The 15,609-nt window shown below is 35.2% G+C and overlaps 1 protein-coding gene across 1 annotated transcript; it reads left to right on the forward strand.

Annotated features, from left to right (window-relative positions):
- Positions 1 to 690: 690 nt before the first annotated feature.
- Positions 691 to 12,132, forward strand: LOC145217727 (protein phosphatase 1H-like). The gene is made up of 10 exons (XM_080085065.1): positions 691 to 875; positions 1,140 to 1,315; positions 1,777 to 2,071; positions 2,412 to 2,610; positions 4,619 to 4,710; positions 5,053 to 5,292; positions 8,515 to 8,633; positions 9,280 to 9,457; positions 10,012 to 10,160; positions 10,782 to 12,132. The coding sequence occupies exons 1-10, from the start codon at positions 804 to 806 to the stop codon at positions 10,963 to 10,965; spliced, it is 1,704 nt and encodes a 567-aa protein (XP_079941191.1). The 5' UTR covers positions 691 to 803; the 3' UTR covers positions 10,966 to 12,132.
- Positions 12,133 to 15,609: the final 3,477 nt, after the last annotated feature.

Here is a 15,609-nt window from a genome sequence, read left to right on the forward strand (position 1 = left end):
CGAGTGCAACCCCCCAAAATTGGCATGCAAAATTTTTTTTCAAAAAATAATCGCTCGTGCCGCTGCCACACTCTGCAGACTGGCTTACAGAAACATTAGCCCCACAACTTTGAAATTTTTTAAGGTTGGCTGCTGGAAATGTGTTAAAGGTTTCCAGAAATGGAATTTTTGCTAATTTATCTCAATTCAAGTCTGCAGAACATGGCGATTTCCGATGAGATTTGGGGTGTGCAGAACCAACATGTCCCACATGCGCACTCATAAGTTTATGTGTAAAGCCAATTTTAGCAGGCATGATGCAAGTAAAAGAGGTCAAGGCAGGACAAGCCTTTGGTGCAAAATTACCATGTGCAACTCCCCAAAATTGACCTTTTTTCAAATAATAAAATAAATAAACAGGCGTGCAGCTGCCACACTCTGTAGTCCAGTCTCTGTCTCCAATCTGGCCCAATATGTATTCCTAAAACACTTAACTATGAGACAATATAGGATAAACAACCAATTTATTTATTTACAACACTTTTCAATGGCAAATATACCAACAATAAGTACCTGATTGCAGATGGCATTAGTTCCATAAATTTTCCCAAAATTCTATGTGTAGTTTGAACTATTTAATTGGAATGAAAAAAGTGCAGAAAAAAGTATTGTATAAGTTGTAATTGTATGATGATCAAACCAAACAATAATAGCATATTTAACAAAATCAGAAAAAAACACAATTAGGAATAATTTTTGCAAGACAAAAATATGTCTTATATTATTTTATGCTTGAGTGGTTTGTAACTTATGATTAAGCAGTGATGCTAAGTCGGATGAAAACTGCCCTGAATGACCTAATAGTTCGTACACAAGACAGTCAGCCATCCCACCAGGTAAGTAAAACCTAAAATGTAAATTTATCACATAACAGATAATTCAATTTGGATAAATCCAGATAAAAACAAACAATACATCAGAATAAATACTCTGACCCAATTGATATCAGCAGCATCTTAAATTTGATAAAGAGTTGACAAAAAAACTTCTAAATCCTGTTGAATATTTTATACTGTTCAGTCTGTTCCAACCAACCTAAGAATGTTTGTTCAATGTTTCCATGCATCTATATTTAATAGTGATTTTGTTTTATTCATAAGGATAAACCGACTTTGTCTGAAAATGGATATGGAAGAATACAGAGTGCAATTGAATACAGTCGGCCACTGTTTTTGGGTTTAACAGCAAAGGAAACTACAGCAATTTCCACTCAAGAGAGAATTCCCATCATTCCGAAATGTCCAACTGTACTTCCATTTAATGCAGGATATTGCGAGTAGGTTATTTACTAATCATAATATACAAAATATTTTTTGTTTAACACTAGCTCCTTAGAGAAACTACTAAGCTATTGAAACATGATTGTATTATAACAGGGCCCAATTTTTCCTCACATTTTAGTCTCGTGTTCAGTGCCAAACCGTATTTAAGGATCGCTTGTATTGTGCAGGGAACATGTTCTGCAAATCTTCATTCAATGACCGTTATAATTTTTTCCCCGAACATTAAAGGATTTGAAAGGTGCATCTTACACATGACAATAATGCATCATACACTTTTAAGACCTAATAATCAGAACATATTTTATGCATAACTAATTCAAGACCCAATTTGATTTGCTTCAAATACAACACATGTCAATAGTCCCAAGTCATTGGTTAGAATTTTGGAAACCCTGCTGATTTTGGATACTGCTAATTTGGGGTTTTAAAAAAATGTTATTTTCATTATTTTCAGAATCATTAATGCAGGCAAGTCCATCAAAAATGAAGATTGTGCTGCTGCTCTTACAATCAATTTGGAATCTTCACAAGCTTTTCATGTTCATGAATGTGAGCCAGAGTGGGATGATGAGTTGCAATCTTCATATGATCCAACTGTTACTTCATTGGAAAATGATGAATCTAATGAGTCTTCTTGTGATACTGTGATGCAGAATGGATCAGAGTCCAATGAAAACAAATTACCTGAAGGCAACAATTTTCTTTCAGAAGGCCAATTGAATCGTAATACTCCAGATGTAAATGACAATGTAAGTTACATTGATAATAATTTTTTTTTAATGTGAGGAAACTGAAAACCATGTTGTTTTGTGTGGCTTTTGTATACATAAGTAAAAAGTATTATACACAGTAAATTCATAATAAATTTCGTATTTTGCATTAAAATAAACGTTTGGGACACTTTGTTTTCAATTTGAGTGCCTTTTATACAGTATTTATTGTACAGGTGATGGTAATTATAGATATCACTGTTCAAAGGATAATTATCCTAGTACACATGTCATTGTAACTAACACAATCTGATATTCAGTTGTATTGCTATGAGGAATATGGTTACACCTAGACCTACAATGTAAATTGTGTTTTAAGATTTCAGATGAATCTCCATCCACTGAATGTTGTGATTCTTTGCGATTTGATTATTTTGCACTTTTTGATGGCCATGCTGGACCTGCTGCTGCACTGTATGCAGCAAATATTGTTCACCACCTACTAACTGAGAGACTAAGAGAAATTCTGCACCTACTGCTTGGAGAAAGGGATGCAACAGTTCCTGTTTATTTAACTGGTGTGGTGGTTTATATACATATAACAGCAACATTGTTTGGAAATTATGGGTCCCCTTTCCTGTAGGGGACACATATTGATTTTACTCAAATTGTTTTTTTTTATTTCTTTTTTTATCTTTCATTTTTTTTTCTCCCCAAAGTTTGTCCGACTCGTTTTTCCATCAAATGTTTGATGGATTTGGCTGAAATTTACACAGATGGTAGATATAGTTATGTAGATGTGCATCCCACTTTGTTTTTGTTGATAACCCCAGTATTTACCCCGCTAGCCCCCTAAAATGGGTATTTTTTTCCCGAAGTTTGTCCGACTCGTTTATCCATTAAATCAGTGGTTCCCAACCTTTTTGTAGTCACGGACCCCTTTTATAAAATTTATCGGTACGCGGACCCCCAACGTAATTTAGTCTTTTTTCGTTTCCTTCATTCATTATACCTATACGTTATTATACTTTTTTGGGGGCAGAATTGTAATCAACCTTCACAGTCCTAATAAGGTTCTGTACTGTAGCAGTCAATGCAACAAAGAGATAAATTTTCTGGTGTACAATACTTAAAACAAAGCACAAAGAATTCTATTGTTAATGTATGTTGTGATGTCACAATGGAGGAACAATCACAAGTTTTTCTTGATCCAAGGATTTGATAAACAGTTTGCACTCAGATGCAGGATTGTAAAAACGGTTTGGGAACTTAAAAATATTGTACTGTTGTTAATACTACTACAAATGTTTGCCTCCACACGGACCCCCTGAAACCATCTCACGGACCCCTTGGGGGTCCGCGAACCCCAGGTTGGGAACCACTGCATTAAATGTTTGATGGATTTGGCTGAAATTTACACAGATGGTAGATATAGTTATGTAGATGTGCATCCCACTTTGTTTTTGTTGATAACCCCAGTATTTACCCCGCTAGCCCCCTAAATAGGTATTTTTCCCAAAAGTTTGTCTGACTCGTTTTGCCATCAAATGTTTGATGGATGTGGCTGAAACTTATACAGATGGTAGATATAGTTATGTAGATGTGCATCCCACTTTGTTTGTCTGGATAACCCTAGTATTAACCCCGCTACCCCCTAAAAGGGGTGAGTTTGTAAACAATGTTAGAATTGGCTAAAATTTGGTTAGCTTGTATGCCATTTATAGGTGTCGATTGTTCTGTTCAACCCCGTAGCCCTAACATTTGCCCCACAAGCCCCCAAAGTGTAACACGTATTTGTATGTTACTGGGCACCACAAACAAAAGATTTCTGTGGCACAATAGTCTTACAAAGGCAACCAGTTGTATGTTACTCGTTTGTGACTTTGTGGGTTGCTTGGTGGAAGTTTTTATGCCATGGCAGTTCGGGGGTTGTTAACGGCCCTTTGATGTCAAAAACATTAACAGTTGTTGCTCAAAACACCTCTAGTGGTTGAAATTTTAAACGTTGGCTGATTGGACTGATATTTTGCGGTACTATTGATTGAGTCATTGTGGTTTCCTACTTTTAAGTTTGTTTGTGTTGAACCTTCCTTAGTTATCCTACTAGCCCCCTTTAAATGAGTTTTTTAATTTAAATGGTTTGTACTCCAGATAGCATATTTGAATATGAACAGTACCAATCACTATGTTTGTCTTAACAATACCAAACTTACTCATTTTTATCTTTTGAAATGCATTATCTACAACTTTGCATGTGTGGGGACCCATGAGTTTTTGCTCGCAGAAACAACCAAGGTTATAAACGACAGTGGAAGATATGGGACCCAGTGTAAAATATGTAAAGAAAGTATATTAATCTTTTAAAATGGGGTATAGTGTATGTGCAAGGGCAATATGTGCTAAGCCACCCTTCTAGTTTTAGATATCTTTTTCTCATCTCACATTTTTTAAAAGATTTTTACCGCAAGTGAGAATATTAAATGTTACGTTTCTAGTTCTGATTGAAGGAATCACTAATCCTGGTTAAATCAAATTTTTTTGTTGACTTTTAATTACTAAATTAATTAATTAGGTGACATTTTTCAGATGATGAAATTCAACTGTCATCTACTCGATTATCTGGTTTGACGTATGATTCACTTATAACAGGCATAATCCAGGAAGTTGTGGTTGAAACGGTATGCACCACAACTAAAACTACATTTTTGAAACTAGACATCCCCTCTGGCTATAAACAACATTCTTGCAATTAGTTGCATAATTTGGTTAAACTTCTCCTGGGGCCCTCCCTTTTTATTAAATGCATGAAAGAGACTTTGTCAATTTTAAAAGTGGTTGTACAAATGTTCACTGTTTCAGATTTTTATGACAGGTTTTGGAACTCTTTGATCTTTTTTATTGTGTGAATATAAAAGTCAGTTGGACATTAATTTTTTCAAACCAAAATACAACTTAACCAGTTTATTAGTATTTTATAAAGGTCGACAATTGTATGACTTTCACACAAATTATGGTTGCAGGACAAACATATTGAAGCAGACAGGAAACATTGGAACTCCAGAGGAGGTTGTACTGTTGTCATTGCAGTGTTTGTTTTGGGAAAATTGTTTGTGGCCGGAGCAGGGGACTCCCGAGCTGTTTTATGTAAATCTATTCCTGTACATGATGACAAAGAAAAAACAGCTGGGAAGAAAATCATGGCTGTTCCAATGTCTCAAGATTTTACACCACAAACTGAAAGAAGAAGACTACAGTACTTGGTACATTTGTTTTGTTTTTCTAAATCAAAGACAACTTTAGTCCAAAACATTGATTTATGGTAATTATGGGTCCCCTTTCCTGAAGGGGACACATATTGTTTTTGTCCGTATTTTTTTTTCTGTCTAATGCTGGTTTGTGAGACGCGTTTGGTCAAGAAAGAGTGCTTTCAATTTATTCAAATTTAAAGAAATGTTAGTTAATAATGCAAATTTGATCCTCCTGAAGTTTGACCCCGATTGACCCAGCGGTTCACCCACAGGCCCCCAAAACGTTCAATTTTTAAAACGGCTGTACTGACTAAAGTACAGCGCCTTGGAGTTTCTAGCTTTGTTGTTTGGTGCAATGTAAGGTTTTTTAAAGAATTTTGTATCTTTTTTTGGATTCACCCATTTTTTACCCTTTAAACCAGTGGTTCCCAACCTTTTTGTAGTCACGGACCCCTTTTATTAATTTTATATGTCTGCGGACCCCCCAATTTTCCGTAAGTCGCTCTATGTTTTTCGTTTCTTGCATTATACGTTATTATACTTTTTGGGTAGCATTTTAATCAAATTTCACAATAAGCCTTAAATCTCATTGAAGTTCTGTACTGTAGCAACAAAGAGATAGATTTTCTTGCGTACAAGATTGAAACAAAGCACTATAATTTCCATTGTTAATGTGTGTTGTGATGTCACAATGGATATAACAATCACAAAAACGTATTTTTGTTGACCCGAAGGTTTGATAAACAGTCTGCACGTGTATGCAGGATTGTAAACACGCTTCGAAAACTTACAAATATTTTACTGTTGGTTTATGGTACTAAAAATGTTTGCCACCACGGACCCCCTGAAGCCATCTCACGGAACCCTTGGGGGTCCGCGAACCCCAGGTTGGGAACCACTGCTTTAAACCCTGAAATAATCGGTTTTAGTAACGCTGGCTTGTGAGACGCGTTTGGTCAAGAAAGAGTGCTTTACATTTATTAAAATTTGAAAAGATGTTAGTTAATAATCCAAATTTGATCCTCCTGAAGTTTGACCCCGATTGGCCCAGCGGTTCACCCACAGGCCCCCACATCGTAAATTTTTTAAAACCGTTGTACTGACTAAAGTACAGCGTCTTGGAGTTTCATGCTTTGTTATTTGGTGCAATGTAAGGTTTTTTAAAGAATTTTGTATCTTTTTTTGGATTCACCCATTTTTCACCCTTTAAACCCCGAAATAATCGGTTTTAGTTTCAAGGCAGAAATACAAGCCCTATGGTGCAGAAATATTTAAAAAAAATAACAATTGTTTAAGCAGGGTATTTGTTTAGTGTTTAAAATTTTGCCAGTTACCTGTACAACCCATAATATGTGTACGCTATCGGTCAGATATAAGTCCCAAGGGAGTAATTCACTGGTTTACGATTAAGGCGGCAGAGCGGGAGTGCTCAGCTTGACGTCCGGACAGACGTTTTACGAGACAGTCGTTTGGGTGATTAGAAATCAGCTGTTTTTTTGTGCAGCAATGCTGCGTCGTTTTATTGAGTTATCACGCGCATTTTCAGTTTGGGCGAAGTTTTACACCTAAGACAAAAATAAACTTAACTTTTTCAAACGCCGCGATAAATGGTCTTTGAATTCTCGTTGTCAGCTTGGCCGTCGCATAACCACGGGTCACTAAAGGTCAACTTGTAGGCATTACAACACAGTTAAGAATTTTTCGTCATAACGTATCTTCTTTATTTTTGACAAATCAATTCAACGATCAGTACTTAAGTGATGTATAAATTAGGCTGAACGGTATTGTTAAACACTAAGGACTGCATGCTATTAAAAACAGTGTCAAAAGGTCATTAAACAGTCGTTTTTGCAAAACAAAGTTAAGTTAAAAACAAGTTGTTATGTATACCTTTGTAGCAAACGACTTTTTTATATAGTGTCTAATATAACAGTTAAGGCTTTCTTGGAAAATATATTTTTAAAAACTAAACTTGAACGACAACATCAAGGTCAAGCAAGAGATTAAATTGAAAGTATTTTCCCCGTTCTTTTTTCACCGATTTTTTGTAATTTTTGCAAAAACAATCATATGTGTAGATACAATTGTGTATAGTGTAGTAAATTGGTAAATATCGTATAGAATATATAAAATTTAAGTATATTAGAAAACCACTTTTCTAGTTTATAGCATAAATTATGGCCAAATTGAAAGTCTAAGTGCGAATTCTAGCAAGTGTATCAGGGTATTATTTACCCCAACATTTCACAATGCTGTGTTTTTGCACCAGCTAATTATGGGTCCCCTTCAAAATAATAAGTTTTAGGCCAGAAATACAAGCCCTAATGTGCTGAAATGTTAAACAATTGTTTGCAGTAGGTTATTCGTTTAGTATTTAAAAATTTGCCTTAATCGGCCAAATAGTTACTTTTGCAGCCCATAATATGTGTACACTGTCAGTCAGATAGAAGTCTCAACTCTCAAGGGAGTAATTCACTTGTTTACGATTAAGGCGGGTGAATGCAGCGGGGGTGCTCAGCTTGACGTCCGCCGGACGTTTTACGAGACAGTCGTGTTGGTGATTAGATATCAGCTGTTTTTGCGCAGCTATGCTATGTCGTTTTATTAAGTTATCAAACACATTTTCACTTTTGGAAAATTGTTATTAAAAACTGACCTTGAACGACAATATCAAGGTCAAACCATGAGAATAAATTGAAAGTATTTATCCTGTTCTTATTTATTGTTTTTTTTGTAATTATATATATGACAATAAGGATGCAAAAAGAATATGGACAAAACTTTTAAAGTTGGGTTAAGGCTAAAGTTGGTTAAGTTTTTCCTAAAGAATCTAAAAATAACCAGGATGTTTGTTTACCAGAAATCCGCACAAACGTGCGTGTGGGGACCCATTCGTTTTTGCTTGCAAAAACAATCATATGTGTAGATCAAATGATGTGTATAGTAAATTGGTAAATATCTAACAATGATTGTGCCCTATTTTTACTGTTACCAATTCGCATATGCATATGTGTGGGGACCCATTAGATTATGCTTGCAGAAACAATTATGTTATAAAGTGCCAGGAAAAAGATGTGATACATCGTTGAATATGATATAGTATATATAAACTGGCAATATATAGGAAAACCACTATTCTAGTTGTAATATCATATTTCTTTCACTAAACTGTTTTTAAAACTTGTTTTGACAACCAATTTTGAATTTAGTGGTGAACTTAAGTATTGTTGACAGGCTTACCTCAAACCAGAATTGCTTGGTTCTCAGTTTGGAAGATTGGAGTATATAAAACGCATTACACAAAGTGACATTGGAAAAAAAGTTCTGCATCGTGATTACCACATGACAGGCTGGCAAGTACCGATAATCACTCTGTTTCCTTTGTCAACATTCGTTTGTGTTTGTATAAGCTTGACAATCACCATTCATCCTGTCTTGCTATTAAAGTTTTTGTTTGCTTTGCCAAAAATTGTAGCTCTGCTTGAATTGAAATTAAATCAGCTTGACAGCAGACTTAATCATGCTTTAGGAATCTTTTGATTTAAACCAGTGGTTCTCAAACTTTTTGGAGCGTGACCCAAAGCTGAGTTTCATGAACATCTCACAACCCAAGACTAAAACAACAAAAAAATGTATTTTTTTCCTCTGTACAAATACTTACTCATCCTTGAATGCTAACTGTCACATCTCCAAGTTCACGCAAGATTAAATTGTCCTATTATTTCTCGTGCTATGATGTTACAGCCGCCATGCATGAAACAGTATAGTGGGAAAGCTATTGTGTGCACGACCCATTTTTTACCCTGCGTGACTCATACTTTGAAAACCATTGTTTTGAACAGTGCTTGAAGCAAGCATTTTCCAAATTTAACCACACTGGCATAGCATGAACTTCATTTTTTCACCATCCATGTAAGTTAGACATACATGCCCAGATATATGCCTTCGATTGTATGTTTATTTTTTTAACTAACACAACGTTGTTTTTTTTTACAAAAGGACGTACAAAACCATTACTGCAGATGATTTGAAACCACCCATGGTGCAAGGTAGTGGAAAAGGGTCAAGATTATTAGGTACAATTGGTGTAACAAGAGGATTGGGAGACCATTCAGTTATTGCATTGAATATTCTTGACAATGTACCTCTCAAGCCATTTTTGTCACCTGTTCCAGAGGTATGTTTAAAATGAAACATTCAATGCATGTTGACTGTAGGTGTAGAGCAGTGGTTCTTAACCTGGGGTACGTGTACCCCTTGGGGGTACGAAGCACCAAAGCAGGGGGTACGACATGCAGTGTGAAATTGTACGCTATTTAGGTATATTTGTGAAGAGTGCGTAACAAGTTACTTTGTTATATGTCTTGGACTGATTTGAATTGACTAATTGTTGGTGTGCTGTAAATATTGTTGAACTTATAGGACTGTTTTAATGCATGCATTCAACACGTAAGTTATAAATACACTGATTTCAATTCCTGTTGTTACAATTTTATTTACTTCCGTCGGCCATTGTAGACATGCCTGCAGGGGGTATGAGAAAATTTTACAAACACTCAAAGGGTACGAGCACTAAAAAGGTCAAGAAACACTGGTGTAGAGTTTGCATTTTGCTTTGACTTCAAGCAAAACCAAATAAAAAAAGAAAAATGTCAGTCCGTTTTTCCCCAAATTTAACTTTTATTTCCAATAACATTCTTACACCTGAATTGCATTATTTTGTTTTTTTAGGTAAGAGTTCATGATCTATCTGACAGCCACCATGAAGACAACATTCTTATAATGGGATCAGATGGTTTGTGGGATGTTATAACCAATGAAACAGCAGCTCAAATTGTTTTTAATACTCTTGCCAAAACTTCCTTGGATGACCAATCAAGGTGAAATATTTATTAAAACATATGCATTAGTTTTATGTGTTGTCATTTGTCATGCCAATTAAGAAAGCAAAGATAATTGACGGACTGATCCGCAAATTGACATTGAAACTTTCTAATTTTCACATGTTATTTGTCCTACGCCCAAATTTTATTGTTGGTAATTTAGTTTCTCATTGCCAATGCTAATCTCATTTCGCAAGCAATATTTGATTTGTATTGGTTATTGGCCAATAATAAAGGCAAACCTCTACTAAACTGATGTAGTTTATTGAGTAAGTTCAAATTGTGGGACAAATCAGTAAAAACCAACAATTAAAAGATTAGCTGAATAAAACCTACAACAGATACAAGGGCATAAAAAAGGGCTTTAAATGAGGTTTTGTAGGTGGTTTAGTTTCCCAAAATTTGGAATTAATTTACCATTGCTGTGTTGGTTCTTATTTGTCAATTGTTTTGTAATTACTGCTGTGAGATATGTTCTGCCAAAGTGTATGTGTATGTAAAATTGATATACATCAAAATGTTTGCTTTTAACAGTTGTACATGCAAGTAAAAAAATATTAAAGGTGTAAAACAAAATTGCTTTATATGATCAATAATCACATAAACATATCTGTGTAGGTATTGTAAAGCTGCACAGGAATTAGCACAACAAGCTCGTGGTGAATGGGAAAATGGCCTTTGGAGGTTATCAGATGGCAGACCTGGCTCCCCTGATGATATCACTGTGTTCGTAATACCAATGTTAGAGGCAAGCAAGGTCCACAAATCTCCATCTGTTGCCAGAAAAAATTCAGAACAATAAGAATATAGCACTGTGACAAAACATATAAAATTTTATTACAGTTACTTAATTCAGGTCAAAGAGATAAATATTTCTTTCTAAATGTAAAAATGCTTGAAATAAGATTTTAACTGAACAGTTACAACCTGAAATCAACAAAATGGCATTAGTTGTTGCTGTTTGTTTACAAATGGGCAATAACTTGGGGTTCAATTGTAACCACATTTTAGACAAGGAGGAGTACCATATCTATTTACTGTAATTTTGACAATTGCAAATAGTGTGAAAGATATATTTTTGTAAGTTTTAAAAGACGTTACAAAAAAGGTTCAATTTTTTGTACTTATAGTTGACCCTTTTTCTGAAAATAATGTACTGATTTGTAGTTTGTTACCTTTTTGCAGTTCCATTTATGATGAAGCCATTGTAGCATAACATTTTACATTCAAATATCCTCAATAGAAGGTAACAATAACAAAATAATCACCATTCAATCTGTATTTAAATAACTTTTGTGATTTTACCTGTTTTTTCCTAATGTGCAGTTTTGTTAAATCCTTGCCTCTATCAGGCGAAACATAAAAAAATGTTAAATTAAGTTTCTTTTCACACTAAAAATTCATGCAGTGAAACAATGTTTTTGTAAAAACTTTAATGAGAGAAACCTTTGGTTGCACTAAGTAATTTTTAAATGTATTTTTTCATAATATGGGTTTACAACTGAAACATTACCAAAGGTAGCAAGCTGATTTAGAAAAATGAAAATTCCTCCATTTTATCGATTTTGATTGTTGATTAATACCATCTAAGCATAAGCCAATCATCCATCCAACATTTTTTTGTCATATGGCATTGCCTTGTTTTTCACTGTATCGTAATTTGCACCAAACTGTACATTGATGTGTGCTGTGATTTTGCGTTTTCCTATGCCCGTATCTTCAAAGTCGTACAAGCGTGTATTTCAAGTCACTCTCGCCGTTTATTTGCTTGTAGCTATAGCTTTTGGCTCACTAACATATGTTCCTTTTGTGAAGGTACGACAGCATTTCGTTACTCGCTTATGCCGAAGTGCTTTGTATGTGCAATGTGCTACTAATACGGATCTATGCCAAACACTTACTCCATGCGCAAAATATTTACCCTACTTGTTTGGTGACGTTTAAACAGATAAATTATGTCGGTACAATATTTTTTTTGTGAGGTTCAGCGGACCCAAAATTACGCAGTCAAGAAAAGATGATACTTGGTGACATAAATCACACGGCAAAGCGTTGTAGTATAGTCTTTACAAGAAGCATGGAAGAAACGAGTTACAGCGCAATGGCAATGAACAGAAGTAATCGACTTAAACCGACCTGCATAAGAATCATACAAAAGCAGATACCGCTAAGTCACAATATAGACTATAGAGGTTACTGCTGGTTACAGGTATAGAAGCGTTCAGAAAGGTCTCTCTTGTAACTACAATTCATTCTCACAGGAACTTGAGGACTCTTTAAAGTAAGCAATACTGGCCAGTTTTATGTGGTTGACCCTGGAGCGAGGCTACGCAAAATTTATAAATTTCTTTGAATCCATTGCCTGTTTAAAACCTACCTTAACCTGTCGGGGTACTTTTTTCGGCATCTGCTACCCTACACACAGATTTTGGGTGCCCCATTTAGCGGTGGTTTATGACAGGGTAGAGGGTGATTGGTGAGCTAAGTGTAACGTTTTCTGTCGCGTGTTCCCCTGTTTTCACGCAAACGTCACACAATGTGGCTCAATAAAAAACGCGGACACCATAAAGGAACGACAATTCGTTTTAATGGGATGGTCAATTCCGGTTTTTCTGCACAAGAAAAACGAAAGCATATAAAGCATGAATCACAATATAACACGCAATAAAGTAAACATACCGACTGTTTGGCCACAGGGGTTTTGGTATTAAATGATGCTTTAAAGGCCGAACAAATCCTGCACAAACAACCAAACATTTACAGGTTTAGAACAAAACTTCACATTACAGTACAAAGCCAAACTTACCAGCAAAATGATTTACAAATGCAGCTTTATCAAACTCAGCAATTTATTTATACTTTCTAGCTGCTAAATAAAGGTATCAGAGTTTAGATTGATGGCTTCAATTCAAATTATGCCTGTCAGCAGTTCACAAACGTACACCACGAGGCAAGTTACAAATAATTGCAACATACACAGTACACAGGCAATTGACGTCACGCATTGGAACATTAATTGTCACGCAATGGAACCAGTGTTGCCAGGTCAAATTGAGGAAAGGCGCAACTTTACCCGTAAAAAGTAGCCCAAAAGGAGCCCAATTTTACAAATACCTGAAATACAATTGATTTTTACTGCTTTCACCTGTTTTTATTCAGGTTTCTCCGTTTCAGATTTCATTTTTGTGCATTTCAAGCGTGAAATTGAGCTGTTTCCAGTAACACTGTATTGAACACACCCTGTTTACCAACTTTTCATGCTTTTTAAAGTTTTGTAATCTCTACCTAAAAAAACATGTTTCGCATTAATAACGAAGTAAAATGACCTTTGAAACAATGGTATTTGCCAAGAGACAATTCTTGTTACGTGGTAACAGCGAAGGCGTTCATTAAATTTCTTTGTTTGAAAAATGAACGTTGCATTGCGTGGACTGAAAGGATTCTTTTGCTCAGCTGGATGTTAAATCTCCGACGCTCGGCAGTTTCATTAGTTCTTTTCTTGTCGAAATTGAACTTACAACGTTTTCCACGTCACAATAATAATGCAATCATTACTCGTCATACGGTAGAAAATGTCATTTACAAACCCGCCCAAAAAGGCGCAACCCGCAACTCATGAAAAAAACCCGCAACTCGATGTCGAAAGTAGCCCAATTCAGCGACAAAAGCGCAACCTGGCAACACTGAATGGAACACTAACCAGGGGCGGCTCGTGCGAGGGGGCTGCGGAGCTGCAGCACCCCCAGTATTTTTACTTGACATTCCTGTTCCAAGTTGTTATACAGAACAATCTTTACATATAGTTTTTATGTTTGATCAGTGTATACTAAGAATAACTTTTATGGCATTAATCGGCATTTTATTAAAATAAAATTAATAAAAATTTTGTATTATTTAAAAAAAATGTTTTCAAAAATAATAATAATAATTATAAGTTATCTATGGCGGAGCTGCAGCTCCAGTTTCGTGACGTTTCATGACGTTTTCAGTTGTGCGCATGCGCACTTGGAAAAGCTACATGCCGGGCGAAATAGGCGAGAGGGGGCTGTGGCTCGCACCAAAATCCATAGAAAACACAAGTTGTCGCACGCCATAGAAAACACAAGTTGTGGGGATGAAAATGGGGCGAAATTAGCGCGAATTTTGCATTGCGCCTTATGGGGCCGATTTATAAAATGATTAATTTGGATACTTTTGCGGTGTTTGATTTTGCAATTTCTGCAAAATTTTGAATAAAAATATAACTACGCTCAACTTATAATGTTTAAATGGAACTGATGAACATGAAATAGAGTTTAAAGTAGGTTTTAGCGGGTAAATTTTCCAGTAGATATACATGTAGCCTACTTAAGTCCCGAAAGATAAAAAGGTTGTGATGTATATTCATCTAAAATTGGAATAAATAGTTTGACCATGGTCTTCCAAGATCAGAAAAGTCATGACGTAATAGTGACGTCATCGTTTATTTACTGCATTTTGACGCTTTTAGCACATACTGAATTTTGAAAGCTTTTGGTACTACCTTTAAAGGTGTTGCACAATCTTTCCCTCTTTTTTTAATTTTTTTGAAAGATATTTGACACTTTTTAGTGATAAAAATATTTATTGCATTAATTAAGGTCTATATACCATGTTGAATATGTGTGCTGTCATATGCAACACAACCACAAGAAAAAATGCAATATAAACAAATACAACTAACATTGATGCATAAAACAACCAATATCAACAAAATTGTTAAATCTTCTTGAATCTATTCACCTGTACAGCACAAAAAGTCTCGTGGGAAATTTTGCATCCAAAGTGGCACTTTTTTTATTTATTTCAGTTTCAGCTGATACTTCCCACAATACATGTTATGTGAGGATATCACAAAAAATCCAAATGATTTCATTAAGGGCATAAAATAACATGCAAGAATTATTAGCAATTTTCAAAATTGGTGATTCCATAAAATCAAAAAAGTCAAAACTTAAGAGACACACTGCACAGTATGACATGTTTTTTTGAAGCTTCATAAACTCAAACACAGTAGTTAAATGAAGTCCAATAGATCCTGTGTCAGCCTTCTAATTGTCACAAAATTACATTTAAATCAATGAATGTTATTTGTCTTTCCATCTTGTTATGCATTACTATTTTATGTCATTATTTGTGTCTGTTTTAATCAAAATTGTTGCAAAATAAAACATTGGCATTTATGTTTTACTTTTTCTGAGTCTATATGCCTGTTGGTATTGCAAGCCAGGAGCCATGCCAAACAGCAACTTCTTACACAGGTTTGGTGCGATGGGATACTAGATAATTCTTCTTCAGTAAGGATACTTTGAAATCAACGGCTTGTTCTTTTAAAAGCCCACCCATCCACCAGTTTCTTCATTATATTGGTGCACTTAACTGGCCACCAAACCACTTTTTTTACTATTTTAAGTTGCAAGTTTATATA

Source organism: Phallusia mammillata, chromosome 3, assembly GCF_965637545.1.
Source record: "Phallusia mammillata chromosome 3, kaPhaMamm4.hap1.1, whole genome shotgun sequence".
Taxonomy (NCBI): domain Eukaryota; kingdom Metazoa; phylum Chordata; class Ascidiacea; order Phlebobranchia; family Ascidiidae; genus Phallusia; species Phallusia mammillata.

Coding starts and splice junctions, on each gene's coding strand:
- LOC145217727 (XM_080085065.1), top strand. CDS start 804: ATGCTAAGTCGGATGAAAACTGCCCTGAATGACCTAATAGTTCGTACA. Junction 876..1,139: donor ACAGTCAGCCATCCCACCAG/GTAAGTAAAACC, acceptor TTTATTCATAAG/GATAAACCGACTTTGTCTGA. Junction 2,611..4,618: donor AGTTCCTGTTTATTTAACTG/GTGTGGTGGTTT, acceptor GACATTTTTCAG/ATGATGAAATTCAACTGTCA.